At 36.4% G+C, this 22752-nt stretch overlaps 2 protein-coding genes across 2 annotated transcripts; both read right to left on the bottom strand.

Moving 5' to 3' along the window:
- Positions 1–1669: 1669 nt before the first annotated feature.
- On the bottom strand, positions 1670–16452 carry LOC111791737 (probable polyribonucleotide nucleotidyltransferase 1, chloroplastic). Its single transcript, XM_023673207.1, has 25 exons — positions 16022–16452; positions 15170–15238; positions 14333–14439; positions 14202–14244; positions 12590–12673; positions 10983–11047; positions 10715–10871; positions 10128–10184; positions 9913–10026; positions 9083–9346; positions 8195–8269; positions 7526–7639; positions 7010–7102; positions 6487–6665; positions 6167–6350; positions 6002–6049; positions 5800–5872; positions 4311–4384; positions 4038–4145; positions 3693–3787; positions 3068–3131; positions 2792–2845; positions 2659–2700; positions 1938–2414; positions 1670–1781 (listed from the first exon to the last, which is right to left on the bottom strand). Exons 1-24 carry the CDS (start codon positions 16310–16312, stop codon positions 2097–2099), a joined length of 2772 nt encoding a protein of 923 aa, XP_023528975.1. The 5' UTR covers positions 16313–16452; the 3' UTR covers positions 1670–1781; positions 1938–2096.
- A 1572-nt stretch (positions 16453–18024) lies between these two features.
- LOC111791734 (cation/calcium exchanger 2-like) lies at positions 18025–20539 on the bottom strand. The gene is made up of 2 exons (XM_023673205.1): positions 20292–20539; positions 18025–20178 (listed from the first exon to the last, which is right to left on the bottom strand). Exon 2 carries the CDS (start codon positions 19872–19874, stop codon positions 18156–18158), a length of 1719 nt encoding a protein of 572 aa, XP_023528973.1. The 5' UTR covers positions 19875–20178; positions 20292–20539; the 3' UTR covers positions 18025–18155.
- Positions 20540–22752: the final 2213 nt, after the last annotated feature.

The following is a 22752-nucleotide window of genomic DNA, read 5'->3' as shown; positions in this document are numbered from 1 at the left end:
TTTTTTTTTTTTTTTTTTTTTTTTTGTCTAAATAAATTTTAATTCCAACAAATAATTTTTTTTATATATATTTACCAATTTAAGCATAACTACTTAACCGACTAAATGGGGTAAGGACGGAGAAGCCTTCTGTATATGGCGGTCCCCACCTCCTATTTAAATATACTGTCTGTGAAATTTTTTATTTATTTTTGTAAAAATTAACGCATATATTTCTTTGCTAAGAGTAATGAAAATTAATGTCTGTTCACCGTAATTTTATATTTGGTATGTTTCCCGTCCCTACCTCCTATTTAAATTTACATCTCTGTAAATTTTTTTATTATTTTTGAAGAAATTAATGCAAAGATTTTTCGGTGAGAGTAACGGAAATTAATGTACATTCACGAGTAATTTTATATATGGTATGTTACCTGTCCCCGCCTCCGATTTAAATCTGCTTCGCTACAAATTTTTTCATTTATTTTTATAGAAATTTATACAAAGATTTTTCGCTGAGAGTAACGGAAATTAGTGTACATTCACAGTAATTTTATATATGGTATGTTTTCCGTCCCCACATTCTATTTAAATCTACATCGCTGTAAAAAAAAATTATTTATTTTTTTTTGCAGAAATTAATGCAACGATTCTTCGTTGAGAGTAACAGAAAGTAACGTACATTCACGAGTAATTTTATATATGGTATGTTCTCTGTCCTCACCTTCTATTAATTTACATTCACGAGTAATTTTATATTCGGTAGGTTCCCTATTTCCACCTGTTTAAATCTACATCACTGCGAAAATTTTCATTTATTTTTGCAGAAATTAGAGCGGGAATTATTGGCTTAAAGTATCGAAGATTAATGTACTATTTTCCTATTAAAGTAATGAATTAATGTCATTAAAATCATAACTTTCAACAAAAATCAAATGCTCGGTTGTATTTTCCTAAATTATTATCAATTTATCAAAGAAGATGTAGCTCATATGGTAGAGTGCTTGCTTAGCATGCGAGAGGTAAGGTGATTAATGTCTCTAAAGCTATTAACTTTGAACAAAAATCAAATGGTCGGTGTCGTGAGCTTAGCATGCAAGAGATACGGGGATCAATACCCCGACAAAATGCTCGGCCATTTTTTCCTAAATTATCGTCTATTTAGTAATGGAGATGTAGCTTAGATAGTAAAGCGCTTGCTTAGCATGTGAGAGGTAGATGTAGCTCAAATGGTAGAGCACTCGCTTAGCATGCGAGAGGTACGGGGATTGATACGTTGTATCTCCATGATTCCGTTTTTATTTATTTAGCATTTTTTAATAAATAATTTGTAAGCCTGTATAAAAGGCTGATGGTGTCCGATAGAGTGGGAGTTCGATCGCTAAATGCCGCAAGCGGGATCAAAAAAATGCTTGAAAACCAGTGAAGCCGAAGAAGAAGAACATTCAACGAGTGGTCTCCTTCATTGCGCTCACCTCGTGCTTCCATGGCTGACCTCCCTTGAGCTTGCGAGAATTTCTCTCTCCTGCAGGTTCCTCAATGCCACTTCCAAATCCATCACTCTTCGCCGGATTCTCGACGCTTCTAGATCAATCGAGAACATCCCCATACATGAAAGTAGTCTTCGTATGAACAAATATATTCCCTGCAATTCCGACCAAAAGTAGGAGTTCTGAGACCATCTTCTTTCTACTCTGCAGCAGCTTACCAGTGTCTTGCTCCTTGTTTTGCTCCTGCTACTACCGCACTTCTGGACATTTGTATCAAGGATTCAATGGGGGAAAACCACAATTTTTGTTGTCCTGTTAGAATTTCCAAACAGCCAAATAAGTTCGAGAACCGACAAGAATTACACTACGAAGTTGTCGACCATATTTAAGATTTACAATAGCACAGCTAAGAACTTGGTAGCAGATGTAGCAAGGAAAAAACATATTGGGAAGGACAAGCGAATTCACCTTGGTAATTTTCAAGTTGTGAGGCACTTGTACCACCAATCCTCTTGCTGCAGAATGAACACTAACATACAGTTTTGTGCACAACACCATTAATATACCAATCTGAATTCATCCTCTTTTTCATTCACAAAGTTCGGTGTTGGAGATACTACTAACAACTCAACTGCTTGTGCTTTTTGTCTTCTCTTTGTTTATAGGTCTGTCTTTCGTTGCAGTCGCTTCTTTCCGTATGAACTTCTTCTGCAGTTTTGCAGCGTCCTCCGATGAACTACCACTTGCTGCAACAACACCTTTCTGCACATTACTCTGTTCCATGTTCTCCTTACCAGCTATCTTAGAGGTACTTTTATCAGGGCCCTTCTGCATTGCAGCCTTGTTTCTGGAGGGGTTGCCTGTGTTATCCTTTGAACTGGAATCCTGGTCAGCCTCTGGAAGCAATGCTCGACGGCTAAGGCGGAGCTGACCCTTTTCATTTACCTGTATCATTGTGAACTTATAATCTATAATCTGATGATCGAGTCGATTCCATATGTCCGACTCGGACCTATATGACATGACCGAGCAATAGAAACACTCTAACACTAAATAGGTACAATACTGTCCCATCAGCAAAACTTTCTTTAAAGAAATTAAAACTAGTGGGTGAAGCCTACAAAAGTTCTAACTTGCAAACAATCAATTCATACAATCTCAGAACAATGGCAAGGGCATAGAATCTAACCTCAATGACTTTGACATCGATTTTGTCTCCAACTTTAACAGCCTGCCACAGAAAAGCTTTTTATCTTTAGAGTATAGAACTTTTGACAGAAAACATTGACAAAAGGGTCGAACCGAAGAAAAAATGTGCTTACATCTTCTGCCTTTGCCAACCAATCTGAGCTCAGCTCACTAATATGGCAAAGTCCCTGTATGAAAACTTACAAGAGACACAAGTAAAGGGACCATCTAGTTTTCATAACATGAAAGGAAATGGGAAATAAGGCGTCAATGATACCTCTCGTCCAGGTGCTATCTCAACAAAAACACCGTAAGCAGCAATTGTCTTGATCTCACAGTTCCTGGAAGGAAAAAGAACGAANTAGTTTTCATAACATGAAAGGAAATGGGAAATAAGGCGTCAACGATACCTCTCGTCCAGGTGCTATCTCAACAAAAACACCGTAAGCAGCAATTGTCTTGATCTCACAGTTCCTGGAAGGAAAAAGAACGAAAAAATCCGAGGTCATACTCCAATAGTTTTGTTTGAAGAAACTAGCAAATGTTAAGTACAGAGGACACAGCAGCAATTGATATATTAATCAGGATGAAGCTCTGTATACAAGAACTTTGTAAAGCAGGAGATTTGCAGAAACACTGTTTCAAGGTAACATACGATTTCCAATTGTCTTTATAAATTTCTCCATTAAGTTCTCAAGTCCAAAACGATTACATTATTATTCGAACCCGTCTTACAGAATTCTCTCCTTCAATGTTTAGACTACACCAAAAATAGTAATGTGTGCCAACTAGAAGTCCTTATGCACCTTCCTTGCANGTTTCAAGGTAACATACGATTTCCAATTGTCTTTATAAATTTTTCCATTAAGTTCTCAAGTCCAAGACGATTACATTATTATTCGAACCCATCTTAGAGAATTCTCTCCAATGTTTAGACTACACCAAAAATAGTAATGTGTCCCAACTAGAAGTCCTTACTTATGCACCTTCCTTGCAAGGAAAACAGTGTAAAGAATTATTTAGAACAGTAATTACCTATAGATATCACCAATAGTTGGAACCATTGTCAGATTGCTAATAATAGCTTTGCATTTTTCCAAGCTTGACAAATCATTTGCAGTAATTTTAACCTACAAAAGCAAAAGATATCAAAATTGCAGTCAAAAGAGTCATAGCCGGCTAAGTTAGCTAACAAATGANTATAGATATCACCAATAGTTGGAACCATTGTCAGATTGCTAATAATAGCTTTGCATTTTTCCAAGCTTGACAAATCATTTGCAGTAATTTTAACCTACAAAAGCAAAAGATATCAAAATTGCAGTCAAAAGAGTCACAGCCGGCTAAGTTAGCTAACAAATGAAATTTCTCTGAACATACTGTCCCATCGTCTTGAGTGTCAATAGCCTCGACTCGTGTTTCCTCTATTATGCTCTTCACCTTTTTTCCGCCAGAACCAATGATTAGGTTTATTTTTTCAGGTAGAACCTATCAAAGAATCAGAAATGAGAGAAGCAGTACATTTCAAAATTTATTATCATTGTAAGAGTATTGTATTTCTTCTTATACTTCTATTATTATCACATAATACACAATCAATTACATCAAAGATGTGAAGGAAATTCAACAAATTGATATGGGCAGTGGACAAACCTTCATGATATGAATCAATGGAGCATACTGTGAAAGCCTTTTCGAAGGAGGAGGAGAAGACTTCAACATTTCAGCTGTCAATTGAAAACATACATTAGATATATCATACACTTCAAGAAAATCATAGAACTTTACCAACTTACCAATGTCATCGATCACCATAAATTGGTGATTAGAAGGTCAGACAATTAAAATACATTAGATACTGTTGAGACTATCCATTTCATGTCCACCACCTTTGTTGATCAATACAATCTAACCGGCACTCTCATTTGATTGGACCAAGCTAAATGGTTAGAAAATAGTGAAGCGGACGAAGAAAAGTGGAAACAGCAAGAAAATTGTGAGATCCCACATCGGTTGGGGAAGAGAATGAAGCATTCTTTATAAGGGGTGTGGAAACCTCTCCCTAGCAGACGCGTTTTAAAAACCTTGAAGGGAAGCTCGAAAGGGAAAGCCTAAAGAGGACAATATCTGCTAGCGGTGAACTTGGTCTATTACAAATGATATCAGAGCCAGACACCAGGAGATGTGCCAGCGAGGAGGCTGAGTCCTGAAGGGGGTGGACACGAGGGANAAGAGGACAATATCTGCTAGCGGTGAACTTGGTCTATTACAAATGGTATCAGAGCCAGACACCAGGCGATGTGCCAGCGAGGAGGCGGGTGGACACGAGGCAGTGTGCCAGCAAGGACTCTAGGCCCGACGGGGGTTGGATTGGGGGGTCCTACATCGATTGGAGAAGGGAACGAGTGCGAGCGAGGACACTGGGCCCTGAAGGGGGTGGATTGTGAGATCCCACATCCGTTGGGGAGGAGAACGAAGCATTCTTTATAAGGGNTGGATTGGGGGGTCCTACATCGATTGGAGAAGGGAACGAGTGGCAGCGAGGACACTCGGCCCTGAAGGGGGGGTGGATTGTGAGATCTCACATCCGTTGGGAGGAGAACGAAGCATTCTTTATAAGGGGTGTGGAAACCTCTCCCTAGCAAATGCGTTTTAAAACCTTGAGGGGAAGTCCAAAGAGGACAATATCTGCTAGTGGTGAACTTGATCGGTTACAAAAATAGATTTGAGGCTAGNGGAAACCTCTCCCTAGCAAATGCGTTTTAAAACCTTGAGGGGAAGCCCAAAGAGGACAATATCTGCTAGTGGTGAACTTGAGCAGTTACAAAAATAGATTTGAGGGTGGCTTGGTCCAATCTAATGAGAGTGCATTGATATATCTGGTGGGGTTGGCAGTAAGATAGTAGGAGGGATTGAAGTAACAGAAGGAGAGGAGAATAATTCCATTGATGAAAGGAGGTTAGTTCCAAGGAAGGTAACTAAAGAGACTGGCTGCATATGACTTAAGGCAATTTGTCCCTTAAATGATTAAGGAAGAGGACCTTTTGGTATAGTTAGTGAAGATCATGATATTAGGAAGGGAGCCTGTTGAGAAAATATACGATCAAGGATCTGGAAAGGGTATGGAAAGAAAATTACTAACCAAGAATATGCTTACGGCCATCCTTTGCTTGCAGGAGCGCCTCTCTCATAATGGGTATAGTAATGCCGCCCACCTATCAAATCAACACAGATTCTTATCTTCACAAGGACTTTTGAAGCGTATCAAATGAACATATTATAGCAAATGACACAATAATTGCCAAATCAGTAAGAAACTGGGATAAAATCGAAGAATAACATACCTTTATATCCATCTGAAATGCTGTTATGCCCGTTTCATTACCAGCTACCTGTAAAACACCAATTTTATGCATAAGATTTGGATTTAGTAGCCCTGGTTGTAACATTTTTATAGATATGGGAATCTTGTTTTGAGTCAAAAATCAACTAAAGCTTTGAAATAATACCTTGAAATCCATATCTCCAGAAGCATCCTCGGATCCTGTTATGTCAGACAGAATAAGTGGAGTTCCATCTCCCCCAAATTCCTTTGTATCATTAACCAAACCCATTGCTATTCCAGCAATTGGACACTTAATTGGAACTCCAGCATCCTGCAGAGCCAATGAACCCCCACAAACGGATGCCATGCTAACATGAAAAAACTAGCAAATATTAAAAAATGAATAGGTTTTTAAAAGAGTTCTCAAAATTATTGACAATAAAATGAACAAAGATAGCACAGTTTATATGTTTTGGAAGCATAAAAACACTCAAACCAACTAACCTTGAGGAGCCATTGCTTTCAGTGATTGTACTCTCAACACGTATGGTGTAAGGAAAATCATCTTCAGCAGGTAAAGATGGTTCAAGTGCTCTCTCTGCAAGCGTACCGTGACCAATTTCCCTTCGACTAGGTGCACCAATACGCCCAACCTCTCCGACACATGATGGGGGAAAAGAGTACTGAATATGGATATGAGTTATTAGTAACAATCACCTTGCATTATCAGAAATCAAGACCATCTTAATGAGGTATTTAAAAGCAAATACCATCAGGCAATTCGTCACACCTGATTTGATAAATTGGAACAAGAAAAAGAAATACTTTTGACGCTTAAAGCAGTGAACGTCATTGACCCATTTTTATCCCATCCCCCCACCACCACAAGAAAAAAAAAGGGAAAGCAGTGAAAGTTTTATAAATGTAAAAGTCTACATAGCTACCATTGAATAGATTGAAAACTTGATACATAACAACCTACAAAATACAAAAGAAGAAGAAGAAGAAGAAAAAGATTTTAAGCAACCTGAAGGTAGAACCTTTTCAACTCATCTGCATCAACAAGGTTGTCCACTCTTTGTGCCATTTGCTTATCCCCGAGCGTAACCACTGCAAGTGACTGAAAACAAAACAGCACATAAATATTGCAAATTTGATGCATACCAAGGGGCGGGAGCAAGAATTACTTGCGTTTAACATCTTTCCACTCCCTTGTTTTATTTGTGGTAGGGCCGGGACTTAAGAATTTCCTTAGTTTCACTAATTTAAGATGGAAAGACCAAACCAAAAGGAACTATAAGATTTTCCAACTAAAAAACCAAAAAAGACCGGTTATTTGGAATGGACTCTCGTGCCACTCTTCTTTTCTAGATATGAAAGAGAGGAAGCAAATCCAAAGAGGTTACAAAAACGACCTTTGATTGATTTGTATTAGTGAGAAACAGGTCTGTACATTCACGACAAGCTGGTACTAAACAAGCATAGTATATTATAAAAATAGGTAAGGTAACACACACACACATGCACTAATGATTGCCACAACCTGAGTTTCACCACGAGTGAATAGTGTGCTGCCATGTGCCCGAGGAAGTAACCCACATCTTGAGTTAATTGGACGTATCTCAACTGGTGTCCTCCCATCACTTCTTATTCCACCCTAAAGCAGTAACAAGCAGAGAGAATATGAAAACATTTCCATGAGAATAGTTTTTTTTTTCTTTTTCTAATATACGTGGGTGTTTGGGTTAGCTTGTACATATTTACAAAATTCTCAAAGGACAACTGTTTGACTCTACTACATTTGGTATTAAAAAAAACTTGTAAGATATCAAATCCTTGGGTTAGCATGTACGTAATTACAAAATTCTCATAAAATTCTCATAGGACGATTGTCTGACTCTACAACATTTGGTACTAAGAAAATTTGTAGGACATTAAATCCTAGGGAAGTGGTCACCATGTATTGAACCTATTCCATCTATATCTGTTCATGAGGCGGGGCAGAGATGGGGAAGCCTTTCCCATCCCTGTTCCTGCCGACTATTTCAATCCCCATCCCAGCAAAATTTCCTATTATTTTCACGAGGATCGAAGCGGGGATTCCTCTGGGAGAAATTTTCCCTATATATACAAAGAACTTTTAATGGATAATTACATTTTCCAGTATAATTTCTATTAAAAATGTAAAACATAGAATATAGAGCAATTGTACCTCCACAATGCGTCTCCTGAGAAAATTGGATGTCACTTCTTTAAATACTAACTTTACGTCTACCACGGAAAAGAGCTATAAGAAATAGAATGATACGGTGTTAAATAAAACTACAAAATAAATAAAATCAGATAACGAATGAATGCAAATAACAAAAGATAATTCATCTGAAACAGGGCAACCAAATGAAGACATTTTCTTAATAAAGATCCATAATAATAAAAATAATAACTATCATTATTATTATGTTATTGCTATTTTTTTCTCATGTTCATTTCAATAGATTACAATCAGAGGTTTTGTACAAAATTAATGAAATAGAAAGAAGATACTAGGACTAGATTTTTGTTGAAATAGGAATTTTTTAAGAGATTTATTCCATGATCGATCTACTTGACACAAAATTAAAAGTTCACAAACTAATTAAAATCATTTTAAACTTTCGGATCTAATTAGACATGATCATAAAAGTTAANACAAAATTAATGAAATAGAAAGAAGATACTAGGACTAGATTTTTGTTGAAATAGGAATTTTTTAAGAGATTTATTCCATGGTCGATCTACTTGACACAAAATTAAAAGTTCACAAACTAATTACAATCATTTTAAACTTTCGGATCTAATTAGACATGATCATAAAAGTTAAGGAACTAAACTTGTATTTTAACCCAAGATAATTATCAGATAACAAAATGAGGCAGTATGCAACAGAACATCAGGCAACATCTATGTAAGATGTATAGGATTAGAAATATTAATGGGGCAATGATGGTTTTTATATAACTATGTATGATATCCATATTAGTGGAACAGGAGAAAACTAGAAGAGATCACAAAATATTATATAATAAACGATTATAAGTAGGGTAAAGGAGCTGAGCATTACTGTTAAGATAGGCCGGCGTGTAGTTGGTTTAATATGGACATCACCTTCATCAACTTCACCATCCACCACCACTTCATCATCCTCATCTTCATCCTCCACCAAATCAGGTATAGGTTCGAGAACTTCTGAAGTGGTATCTAAACTGACGTAACCTTCTTCTGTCAATATGGAAATAACCTTTTCTTCTAATGATAAGAGAGCCTTTCTACGGGGAATTTTGCTTTTAATTTGCAGGACTTTTTCTAACTCTTTACCGGCAATTTCCTACAAAAAAAATATTATTTTAGCAATCATCCAAGCATACGAATGAAGGGAATTTTACAAAAGAAACGGACGTGAATGATCAACGGAATGTCTTCCATTTTAAATCATAATAAATTAGAATTCACAGTGTAAGAGTTCAAGTTCACCACTAGCAGATATTGTCCTCTTTCGGCTTTCCCTTCCAAGCTTCCCCTCAAGGTTTTTAAAACGTGTCTGCTAGGGAGAGGTTTCCACACCCTTATATAGAATGCTTCGTTCTCCTCTCCAACCGATGTGGGATCTCACACACAGCTTCTAAGGGCTCGAGACTTTGAAGCTCCAATACTAGGAGCAAACTAATGTGTATTTGTAACAGACTCTAACATTACCATCATGTGTTTTTTTAAAGAAAATTACAGACACGGAAATTATCATTAACATGAAAGTTCTGTAAAAATACCAAGTTATTAGCAGTAGGATCACACTCTCAAACCCATATGCAGTGTACACAATGAACATAATTTTTTAGGAAGGTAAAGAAGATTGCCACAACCTTATTCAGTGAGAGAGGGAAACAAAATACATACTTCAACATGTTCATAGAGCTGAGGAGGAGGAAGCTTAATGGCATCGAGCATTTTTGGTTTCCCTCGCTCCCTTACTAATGCATCCACCTCCTTGCAAATTGCTATTACAGCATTCTGATATCAAGAAAGAGTTTTGTATTGTTATTCTGAGTACCTAGATAAACTATCTTAAAATACATCAGTAATAGGCTACATACTTAAAGTAAGTAAACAACCTGCCCAATTTCTACAGCTTGGAGCAACATCTCTTCAGGTAGAAAATTACCATAGCCCTGCATGGATATTTTAATAAAATTTGTTACTCTATGCACAATGAAAACAGAAATTTGTAGATTATATCAATATTTTAACACTCCCCCTCACTTGTGGGCTTGTAAATTTGTGGAAGGTCCAAAAAATGGAAATCAATATTAATGGAGGAGGAAATGATATTCCAGGGGGTTTGAACACCAAACCTCCTCCTTTGATACCATGTCAAATCACCAATCAACTATGAAGCATTTAACCTAGCCTCCTCTCTAGAGATTATTATCATCATACTCCTATTTAATCAATGTCAACTGGAATAATTATAAGCTCCTTCAGCACCGAGTGGAGCTTATTTCCCTTTTTTTGAAATTTTCCTGGATGAATTATGTCATATTGAAAAAAAATAATAATAAAACATGAAGAACATGCGAGCATAATATTTATTTCTAAATATATCTCGAATGAAACGTAAATTGTACTGAAGGATTTATGGAGCACAAAGAGTAGGAACATAAAAATCACCCTTTAGGAAAGCTGAAAAAAATGGACTTGCCTCTATCATCAATATTGCACTATCAGTGCCAGCAAGTACTAAATCAAGCTCAGAGTCTTCCATCTCTTTAGTAGTTGGATTAACAATAAACTTGTCGTTAACAAGACCAATTCGAACTCCAGCAACTGCTTTTGAATTAGGAACTTCTGAAAGCGCACTGTATATTTTGAACCATAACGATTTAAAAAATGGAATACCGAAATGAAAATGTATGTGCAACATAAATGTTTGTAGAAGAAGTCATCAAACAAAAAGATAACAGACTTACACTGCTATTCCAGCTGCTGTAATTGCCAAACAATCAGGAGTGTGCAGACCATCATAACTCAAAACCTATAAGAATATGTAAACACCAACCGTTGTTGTCGATGAAGAAAACCCCAATATGATAAACACTTTAGCTTATACAACTACATCAGCTATTGAAACTATTAGTTACAAATAATCAATTACAAGATTGAAAATTCCTTTGAGGGAGCGAATACTTGATTCTTGTACAACCTTATTTTTAGGCCTCACTTCTTTAGATGAGAGATGATTTATTAAATAAATATATTACAAAAGTAAGCCACGGAAGTTGTACAAAAGTTCTCAAATTGGCATGTATAACTCTGAGAAAAAGTACTAGAAATTGCTCTAAATATCTCATGCAGATTATCTCTTATATTTGAGATGATTAAATAGCCATAAAGCTTTCACTTCAAGGACAACTAATTTGTTTATCACAAGGAATATACAAAATGTTTTAGATGATCCAAATTGAAACCTAAATGCTTTGAGATGGAGTACACAGTAATAAACTTATTAAGAAAATGATGAAATGTAGATAAGTAGTTATCATAAAATGAAATATTAATAGTAGTGTTGAAAGATACATGGTCAAGGTAGCAATGAAATGCTTTACCCAAACATATGGGATTGATTATCAACAAATGTTAGCTCATGTTGCTAAAATTAACTCTATTAGAATTTTCTTGTCTTCCGTCACTAATTTAGATTGGCCTCTCCACCCACCCCATGTGAAAAGTATTTCTATCACGAAGAAGAGGTTTTATGAGTACCACCAAGATCCAATACGGAACTTGAAAATAATAACCTATAGATTAAAGAGATATCTATATCGAGGTATGCATTTTCCTATCCTATTATCCTTCTTTTCTTTGGGGAAAAAATAATACTGCTGCATAGTTTAGTCTTCTTATATTGTCCACTCTTCCTAATTTGTTATGTTCTAGAATCTAATTTTTCTTCTCTTTTCCTTTTCAGTCTTTGAGAGCTTGTATCCTTTAAGCATTTTTACTTCTTTTCCTTAATTAATGATAATTTCGTATCTTGTTTTTTTTTAATACACGTAAATTGAGGTTTGTAGAGACTTCAACCCTACACCATCCACCTGTTCCTTTATACCCAAATGTTACACAATTTAGTTATTAAATGGTGTAGTTAGATAACAGTAGTTGTCAACTAATGCAGTTGAGTCAGGTCTACACGCAAGCTAACTCGGCCACTCAAGATATGTATATAAAAGTCGCATCTGTTATAATATGTCAATTAGTTGCTCCCATACATGGTTATCAATTGGGTAGAAAGCTTTAATTGAATGTGGCTGTACCCTCCATAAGGCTACAATCATTTTGCATGTCTTAGATGTAAAGAAATGAAAATCTACTTTGGTCACTTCTTAGATTCTTTGTTTCTCTTTGAGCCTCAATGTCTGGACCTTTTTGTAATTACTCATTAGGTCTCATTTTACTTTACTGGAGCCCCTTTTTGTATGTCCGTGTATTTTTTCATTTGTTTCTTCATTAAGGTTTGGGTTTTATACAAAAATAAATAAATAAACGAATGAAAATTGATAGCATCATTAACTCATACCCAAGATAATATCTGGGTTTCATGGTAAAAACCTTTGGGCATAGTTGGGCGCAAGGGCCTATCAATCAATCTACAAATGAGAACCTGAAAGAAAAATAATAATAAATAAATAAATAATATAACAAAATAACAATAAATAAATAAATAATATAACAGAAGGACGAGAAGAAAATAGATTTTTTTTCATGACAAACAGAGCAATTTATCAAATGAAATATGCAATGTAAGAAGCCTCAGAGAAAAAGGGTTGCAAGGGCCACCCCGGTAACTACATATGGAAGAGACTCATAGTTACCAAAATGCCTATCAGAGAGCCCAGAAGGAAGCCTCAAGGAACTAACTCTCTATTAAAGAACAGATTCTGTTCAATTAATCATGCAAAAATTATACCTAATCTACCAAGATTTTTGCCAAGGATCGAGATCAAAGGAAAACCTATATAAAGAAGTTATCAATTAAATGCAAAAATAATTTGGAGGGGGGATAATAATAGCAGGTGGCACAATATATCCATGGACTGAACAAAGAAATACAAGACTTGATCATTCCCCCGGGAGAAATAAACGAAAGAATCTACATGGCACTNTAAAGAAGTTATCAATTAAATGCAAAAATAATTTGGAGGGGGAATAATAATAGCAGGTGGCACAATATATCCATGGACTGAACAAAGAAATACAAGACTTGATCATTCCTCCGGGAGAAATAAACGAAAGAATCTACATGGCACTGGGTTGAAAACAACTAAGAAGAAGGTTAATAAGTCAAAACACTGAAATCAAGCTAAGAATCAATTAAGTCAATCAAACTTGAGTCGAAAACAAACGATTCGGGAGAAAAGCAAATTGATGGAGTGTAGAAGATGAATATGAATTTCGGCTTCTTCAACTTCAAGAGGGGAAATGCGAGTCAAGTCTAAGGCATTATTAGGCTAAAGTACAGTGGTTGATTTTAGTAATCCAAGCAAAAAACAATAAAATGGTTCAGCCAACAATGGGAAAGAAAGTTGCGCATTTATGATTTACCAAATGAATTACAAAAACAAATATCGCTCTGAAGGAAGAAAACTCATTATCAGAATATTGAGAGAGAATGAAACCAGTTGTGTGCTTTGATGGTTCTTAACCTAAAAGCAGAAAATGGAACAACTTAAAAGCATTCTATATTGAAGACAAGATGCATGCTAAAAGGCAAGGTCTCCAACGTAATTATAGGCAATAGAATTGGTGAAGTGAAGTGCCAAAGCTTCTTGTTAAGTCTTTGGGTTCGACAATTGTACCCCCAATTACCTAGTTTGGGAAAACTAATTCACGGTAGAAGTTGATGCATCGGTTTATTTCAGAATAAATTTACGTGCAATGTTTAGAAATGTATAACTATGCACTGACACACATATCTTGTTGCGCTTATTCTTGCAACTCCTTTTGCCTAAAATATGTGCTTCTTATATTTTGCATCTTATCATGATGAGAATAGCTCAAAATGTAGCCCATGATTAACCTACATTGCCAAACTTGTCACAAGAAAACTTAAACTAGAATATTATGATCATATTTAAAACAATGTTTCTTTTGAAAATGGAAAAAGAAAATAAATTTAGCAAACAGACTACCTCGTGATCTCTTGCTCTTCCTTCGCGTTTGAAGAATCCTCCGCTGCGCCAAAGGTATAAACAAGGTTATGCATCAAACTAGAAGAAAAAAATAACTACAGAAAACAAGTAGGAAGGAGTGCAATGCAGACCTAGTCCGACCTGCTGCAGAAAAACGTTCTTGATAATTAACAAAAAGTGGAAAGAAATCCGAAGGCTCGCTTGGTATATCAGCCAAACAAACAGATGTATAAACAATCTGAAGATATAGAAACCAAATGTGTTAGTTTCTCCTAATCAACTAGTTTGCAAGAAAGAAAAAGTAAGTAAAAAACTAGTTCTTTGTGCATGTAGAAACAGAATACCCAAAATAAAAGAACCAAGAAACTAATGACAAACAAACTATAAATTTAAAAGAAAGGGCTCCAATTCAATTACTAGATCCAAAGAGGGGAATTGAACCTAGCCAAGGTTCAAATCTCTGCCCAATACCTCCAAATTGCTAAAAGCTCATCCTATTTCTGTCAAGCCAAATATTCCAAAAGACCACAATAAAAAAAAAGTAGCCCACGATCAAGTCGATCCTATCTACGAAAGGCAAATAAACAGTGCACCTCCTTCACCCTAGATCTCCCACGCAAACTACTATGAACCAACTACACTCTAGACATCTCCAGAATGCTATCCCAAATTGCACCTCCAAATTGAGAATCCCATAAAAAATGCTCTCTTACAAATGTTGCATCGCTAAGACCATAGAATAACAAGAGACTACATATGGATGGGGTCAATAGTGATAATCTCTTGTGCGAGACTTGCTAAGCAAAAAAATAAAACTGACCTTCTTGGGATACACATCTTCCAAAGTGGGGTGATTAAAGAGGGAGTGGAGAATGGGGCATGCATAATCGATAAAAGAATGAGCTACAAGATATTGGCATTAAAGCAATAGCAAGCGAAGAATTATATGAATTTGAAATTCATCTTACAGTTTCTCCATCAGTTACTGTAACAGCACCACTAGCTTGTCTCCCCATATGGCCCGTCTCGACCAAAATCTGAAAGATTCATAATGCAGAACAAAAGCTCCAGTAAAGACGCACATTTACGGAACATTCTCGTCCAGACAACCAGATAAAAGCTACAATTTTGGCTACAGACAAAGAAACTAAAGCAGAGTACAAGTGCAATAAGACAACAAGCTAAGTGGTTCTACTAGGTTCGCCACATCCATTAACATACATTAACCAAACAAAAGCAAATTACTTAGAGCTCACAATAAACTGAAGAAGAACTCCTCCAACCCCCACCCCCTGATTTTTCAAGTTTGCTCTCTCACTCACAAGCTTCTTTCTTCACTCAAACTTCTTTAGCTTACATCTGTTAGGAATCACGAACCTCCACAATGGTATGATATTGTCCACTTTGAGCATAAGCTCTTATGGCTTTGCTTTTGGTTTCCCCAAAAGGCCTCATACCAATGAAGATATATTCCTTACTTATAAACTCATGATTAACTCCTTGATTAGTCGACGTGGGATTCTTCTTCCAACAATCCTCAACAACATCTCCATTTAACCCGATGGCAGAATTTTATATATTTCAGCTAACAACTCTCAGTCACTCACTTGCATTAACTTGAATTTACACTTCTTATTTTTACATAGGCAACTGGCTCACATAACACTCAAACAACAAAAAATTTCTTTTGGCAACACATGTACATAGATTTAAAAGGTTCTCCATACAGTTTGAAAAATGAAATTATACTCAAAACCCCACTTCCATAAACTCCTCGTTAACACATTAAAGTCGCGGAAAGTAAAATTTCTCAGACTTACATGTCTATCCCCAACAGGAATTTTGACAGAGAAAGGCCGCAAAGAACTGGGTATTCCATCGCTCGCCGCAACCGAGTCAGGTTCCGCAGAATTCGTAAGAGCCCTGGTGACCAAACTCTTACCATTTTTCTTACTGCGAAGAAGCGACAGAGACGAGAGCTTCGGTTTGGTGAAAGCATGGAAACGAGGGCAATAGGAAGATAGAGAGATTTGGCATGTCCCAGAATGAGAGAATTCGGCTGCGTGGGAATAGCATGGTCGGAAATGGAGGCCGCAAGTGTTCGCTAACATTGTTGATCTGTAGGTGCAGCTGCTCTGTGTTGTTCGAGAAGCAGACAGAGAAGGGGAAGAGAGGGAAGATTGTAGGATTTTATCCACTCCCAATTGACGGCTCGCAAAATTGCCTTATCGATTCTTTAGTGCAATATTTTTTGGAGGGAGTATTTTATCCCGTTTCAAATGCTGGAACAGAATTAGGTCAATTTTATATAATAATTTAATCTAACTCCTAAAAATTGTAATAATTTTATATTATAGATAAGAGTCTCGAGATTGATCTTTTGAGTTTCTTCCCTTGAATGCATCTAAATAGTGTTGTTTCAAAGCTACTGCTTTCGATGTATTTAGGTTTTTGAAGTCACACACACTCGTACTTGTTTGTTCTTCTTGCGTACTAACACAATGAGAACCAACATTTGTGATTTGATAGAGGAGACATCTAAGAGAGAGCTCGACAAAATAGTCATGTGGTGCGGTGAAATGTTTCACGTTCGGGTTTCTGGCCCCCTCCCTTGATCTTCACCTCATTGTGGAAGAGGGGAGGTGAGTTGAGTATCCCCCTCTCTCTCAGTGGTTCCAGTTCGTCTATTATGGATAGGGGCAAGTAACCCATGTACGTGAAGAGAAGAAGAGAGGAGGTTCGGAGGTCAAACCTAGCCTTGTGATTCGAAATAGAAAACAACAGACTTTTCGAGAAGCACCAGTGAAAAGACTTCAATTGACTTGCGTAACCATTTAATTCTCGGCGTGCTAGGTCAATGTTTTTTAATCTTTTGATATATATATATATATAATAAAATTTTATAAGAACAACACCCCCTTTTTTTTTTATTATTTGTTTTTTTTTATGATATAATAAAAACATTGAATCAACTGTAAAAGAGTTTAACTATACGTAAGCTCCTTTAACGGATAAATATTAGGAGTAGAGTTTCGAATAACTAATTATAAGTGGGGACAACGTTTTCAATACATCTTGACCCAAATTATTTTACGTAATCTTCTTTTTTTGAAAAAGTACAGAAGAAATACACTTAATATATCATATTATATTACATACAACTATTGACATGTGTCTGTCGTTCATAAATATATCATATTATTACTACATACAACTTATTTATTATATATCATTCACATTATATTATATTGAGTATATTATTAGTATATTATTGATATAATGCACTCTACAATTTTATACATAATTGTTTTTTTTTTCTATGCGACACGTATTTATTTATTAATTCAAAACACATTACTCTAAATTTTAAATGTCTATTTTAGAGTCTAAACATAAAAAATAATAATTTATTTCTAATTGTTTACCACGTGGATAATGTAGCTTTGAGATATGTGCAAAAATGGATATATAAAGGCGGCTGAAATAGCCATTGAATGAGGAAAATTTGAGCTGTAAAAATAAAAAAAACAAATATTAANAGCCATTGAATGAGGAAAATTTGAGCTGTAAAAATAAAAAAACAAATATTAAAAAAAAAAAGAATTGGATAATTAAAATTTTCAGCTGAAAAATATTTAAAAATTTAATAAAAATCATAAAATATACATTGAGAAGTTCTAGACTAAGTAGAAAACAGTCAATTTCAAGTTGTCGGCCACAGTCAACAATTCTTATCTTGAAAGACAGTTTGGTCGGCAGTCAATTTTCTAATACCAAGAAAACTGAGGCCCCTTTCTGCAAAATTTAGAAACTCAAAGGACCATTCTACAATTAAATCTTCATAGATCAAATTACTCTTAACCAAGTGGAATTAATTTACAAGAAACTAAGTGTAATTGTATCATAATCTTTTAAAAAATACAATTACATTTGTAATTTTCTTTTCAAATGATTCTAATGGGAGGAAGCAAAAGCTTGCAACAGCCTTAAGAGTAGAGAGGTTAAGTAGATAGCCAAAAGGCCTCCTCCCAACACTGCATCAAGCCTCATCTCTCGCCTTGGCAAGGCCACGAGTGCCCAAAGCAACCCGCCGACTAATAGCCCCAATGTCTCCATGACATACGGGTCGGGAGGGATGGCGATCGACTGAGGATACTTCTTCCACGACGCGCCGACGAGGGACATTCCTAGGCCGAACAAAGTGTTGAAGATGGGACCGGCATAGCAGCCGGAGATGGCGATTTGAGCGCCTCGCTGCCCGCCGTTCAATGCCATGGTCACATTGGCAACTAAATCCCCAAGAGAGTTCCCCCAGGCTAGGAAGGTAAGTCCTAGGATTGAAGGGCTTATGTTCATTATGTAGCCAAGTGAAACCAATAGGCCTACTAGTTCCTGAGCTAGAATGTAACTCCATGTTAAACTCATGGTGAAGCCAGCTGCTAGCCAAGGGAATAAGCACTTCTTTGGTGGGGTTGAATTCTCAGTTGTTGCAAATGCAACAATCCCAAAACTAATCCCGAGCAGCAAAGCGACGACGCAGATGATCAGGTTCGACTGTGTCGTGTCGGTTTGGTGGTGAAAGGTCCATAGAACAGATAAGAGAAGAGGAGCCAATATCACTGAAGCAACTGCATATGGTCTAGACCAGTTTTCTTCAGCAATGGCTGGAATTGTCAATCTTCTAGGCAAGTAAAGAGGAATCTCAAGGATGCGAAGGAAAACGAGACACGAAGGCGATAATCTTGGACAAAAACAGAGATCATATACATCGATCCTAACATCATCGTTATCGTCGTTGTTGTCGTCGTTGTACCGTGATTCATTTACACCCTCAAACTCATCCTTTGGTGGCTCTTTCAAAAGGGGTTCACAGATATCACCACTTCTAAAACTCAACCATTGAGCATGGGAGACATAAACAGCCAAAACATAAACAATATACATGGAAGAAAACCCAATGGCACCCCATAGATTGATATGACCATGAAGCAGTATGAAGAAAACAGACAAAAGAACCAAGAGGAAGAACAAAACATCTCTAATGAAGCCAGACCTATTCACCTTAATTCGTCGCCGACGCAGCAAAATGCTTATGATTCCGACGACGACACAGGTAACAAACGAAGCTCCACCAAGAACAGTATTCAATCCAATATCACTAGTTCCATCCCCCATAAAGGCAACAAGGCTAGCAAAAACATCGGGTGCCCCATTGCCAAGAGAAAGCAGAGTAACACCAGCAATTGTAGGGGACAGATTCAACACTTTTGACAAGCTCTCAAGGGAAGAACAAAAGTATTCAGAGGCAGTATTACCCAGAAGATAGAACAACACAAGAAGCCACAGAAACAGCAGAGTATACCCCAGAATGCTAAAACTTCCATACTGACAATAGAAAATGTAAAGATAATCTATATAGCCTTGGGTGTTACAAGGGTTGTTGGATTTAAGAACAGAGCACTTAGCTTCAAAATCAGTTAAACCAAGAAAACTCCGGCAATCATCCTGTGGGCTTCCATGGATTCTTCTCGAGCTTTTGTTAAGAACGTGGAAATGGGATTCTGGAGAATGAAAACGAATGGCAAAAAAAGCACAAGCCGCCACTGATAGAAACGAGAGATTCAAGAAAATGATAAAACCTCTCTGCTTGAAGAGAGAAACTAAGACACCCATTCAAGAAAACGAATCAACGAAGCCCTCTCTCTTAATCTCTATCTCAAGAACTAAGAACATGGGAACAATGGCTCATGATTTCAGTCTCAGATAAGTGAGTAATTGGCAGATATATCAAGAACAGGACAGAAATCTTGAACAAAATCAAAATTAAAAAGAAGGGGGGGAACTAACTCATTCCGGATTCCGCTTCCAATCCAAAGACGTGGGTGGCTTTTGTCGTATAAGCCAGAATGAAAGCGTAATGGAATTGAGTAGATGGAGCAGTTTTATCCACATGCGGAACAGTTTGCGGTGTTCATTTCTGTGTCGCCATTCGATCAAAATCAAGATCAAAATCAAAATCAAAATCAAAATCAAAGCAGTAGAAACGGGAAGGGGAAGATTAAAAAGAAAAAAAAGAAGGGGAGAACCTACCTGTCAGACGCTCGCATTACCTCCTCGTGAAGAAAAGCTCACCAAAAACGAAGAATCGGATCCCTTCGCCTGATTGGAGATTACGATTACGCGTTTCAGATACCCAAAACGAGAGGATTAATTGCAACGAACCACGAATCCGTGTTAATCAAATTCGCAGCAACAAACATTGACTCCAATGTGTGTGTAAACGCGACTTCTCGATATTCGTGGGGTTATTTTTCACTTTTTTACTTCAGAATCATTTGGGACGCGCTTTAATTTTTTTTAAATATCATTTTTTTAAAAAAATTATTTAGAAAGTCAATAGAATTATGTCATTAAATGTTTTTAATTCGGGAACGAAAATAGATGCTCGATAAAATTTAAGAATCAATCAAATCCGTTAATTAAAAAAAAAAAAATATATATATATATAAAGCAATAATATTATTAATATTTAAATAATATTTGAGTCTCTGTCTTCCCGATTTTAGTTCATTTTGGTTCATGTACTTTTAAAATGTTCATTTCCGTCCCTATAATTTTTTTAAATGATAATTTTATTCTCTATAACTTTTTTTAAATAATAAATTTAGTCTGTTACGAAGATAAAGTTTGAGGGCTAAGTGTGATGTCCCATGTTGATTGGGGAGGAGAACAAACCACCATTTATAAGGGTGTGAAAACCTTCCCACGTTTTAAACCTTGAGACTGGGAAGTCTAAAAAGGAAAGCTTAAAGATGACAATATCTGCTAGTGGTGGATCTGGACCGTTACAAATGATATCAGAACCAGACATCAGATGGTGTGTCAGCCTTCTTGCTGTTCCCCCGAAAGGGGTAGACAAAAGGCGGTGTGCCAGTAAGAACGCACGGCCTCAAAGGGGGTGGATTTGATGACGGTCCCACATCAATTGGAGGAAGGGAAGAGTGCTAGCGAGGACGCTGGGCCTCGAGGGGGGGGTGGATTGTGATGTCCCACATAAGGACGTTAGGCTTCAAAGATGAGTGGATTTGGGAGCGGTCCCACATCGATTAGAGGAAGGGAAGAGTGCCAGCGAAGACGCTAGGCCCCGAAGGGAGGTGGATTGTGATGTCTCACATTGGTTGGAGAGGAGAATAAACCACCATTTATAAGGGTGTGGAAACCTTCCCCTACGCGTTTGAAAGTATTGAGGAGGAGCTCCCTCAAGGAAAAGTCCAAAAAGGACAATATCTCCTAGTAGTGGATATGGACTATTACACTAAGAAAGCAAAAAGCGTGGTGGAGGGTAAAGTTACGAGTCACAATCATAGGGATTCAATTCCACCACGATTTTACAAAATTAGTATAATTATATTATATTATATATAAGTGTGTGTGATTTTGTTTTCGTTCAATTAAATCCGAATCGACAACTCGGTACGATGACCATCTCTCAATTATTTTTGTCCTTCATTTTGTTTGTTTTTGCAAGCTAGGCCCCTCACTTTATTCCTATTTTCATTTAAGGGCTTCACGAGTTAGACAACAAAACACGTTTGTGATATGTCCACGTTATACTTCAATTATATATATATATATTCAATAATATTATTAAATAGTATATAGGTCATCATACGATCAATTTTGGCATCTTTCTTGCATTATGTTTTACTCTATGTCTACTCATCTTTGACGAAACCCTAATTTATCTAAAAAGGATTACTTTTTTCCGCTCGAGAATAAACTAATATGACCCATTTTTTTATTTTTTTAATTGACGGGTCAAATAATAATATTTATTAGAACAATTCACGTATCGCTTTAACAGGCGAATGACCCTGAGAGCTGGCCACAAGGCAACAACATCTGGAACTACTAAGTTGCTCGTCTTCTCGCTCTATAATTACTAAATTAAAAATAAATAAAAAACCATTCATAAAAATTGTATAAAAAAAGTATATGAATTTTGATAATCTAGATTAATAACAGGTCGATATTTGTTTAAGGTTTAGGGTTTAGGCTCGAAAAATAAACGGCCCATATATATATATATATATAGAAAATCGTGCCAGAATATTTAATCCACGTCAGAATATTCCAATGATGCAACAATATTTTTTGTCCACAAATTTGTCCATTTTTTGTTTATGGAAAATTGGATTTTATATTTTATATCTTCAAATTAATATTGAAAAAATTAAATTATAGAGCTAAAAATAATTTTTATAACCATATTTAACCTTTAAATTATAAAAAGAAAAATTGAGAACTCGACCGATCACGAGTATCTAACCCAAACCATACAAACCATATAGGTTGGGTTGGGTTAGATTTATTCTCGATTTGGGCTGAGTTGAATTTTTTGAAAACTGAAGAATTTGAGTCGGTTTGTGGGCTGACAATGTTTTTGGTCGAGTCAACCTGACCAACCCGAACGAAGAGTTACAACCCAATTTTACTTTACTTTAAAGATTATCATGAACGATAAAAATATTTTTAATACTTTATGTTAGTG

This window comes from Cucurbita pepo, chromosome LG03, assembly GCF_002806865.2.
Source record: "Cucurbita pepo subsp. pepo cultivar mu-cu-16 chromosome LG03, ASM280686v2, whole genome shotgun sequence".
Lineage (NCBI taxonomy): Eukaryota > Viridiplantae > Streptophyta > Magnoliopsida > Cucurbitales > Cucurbitaceae > Cucurbita > Cucurbita pepo.
Note: the sequence above shows the minus strand (reverse complement) of the source record. Positions and strands in the feature narration are given on the sequence as shown.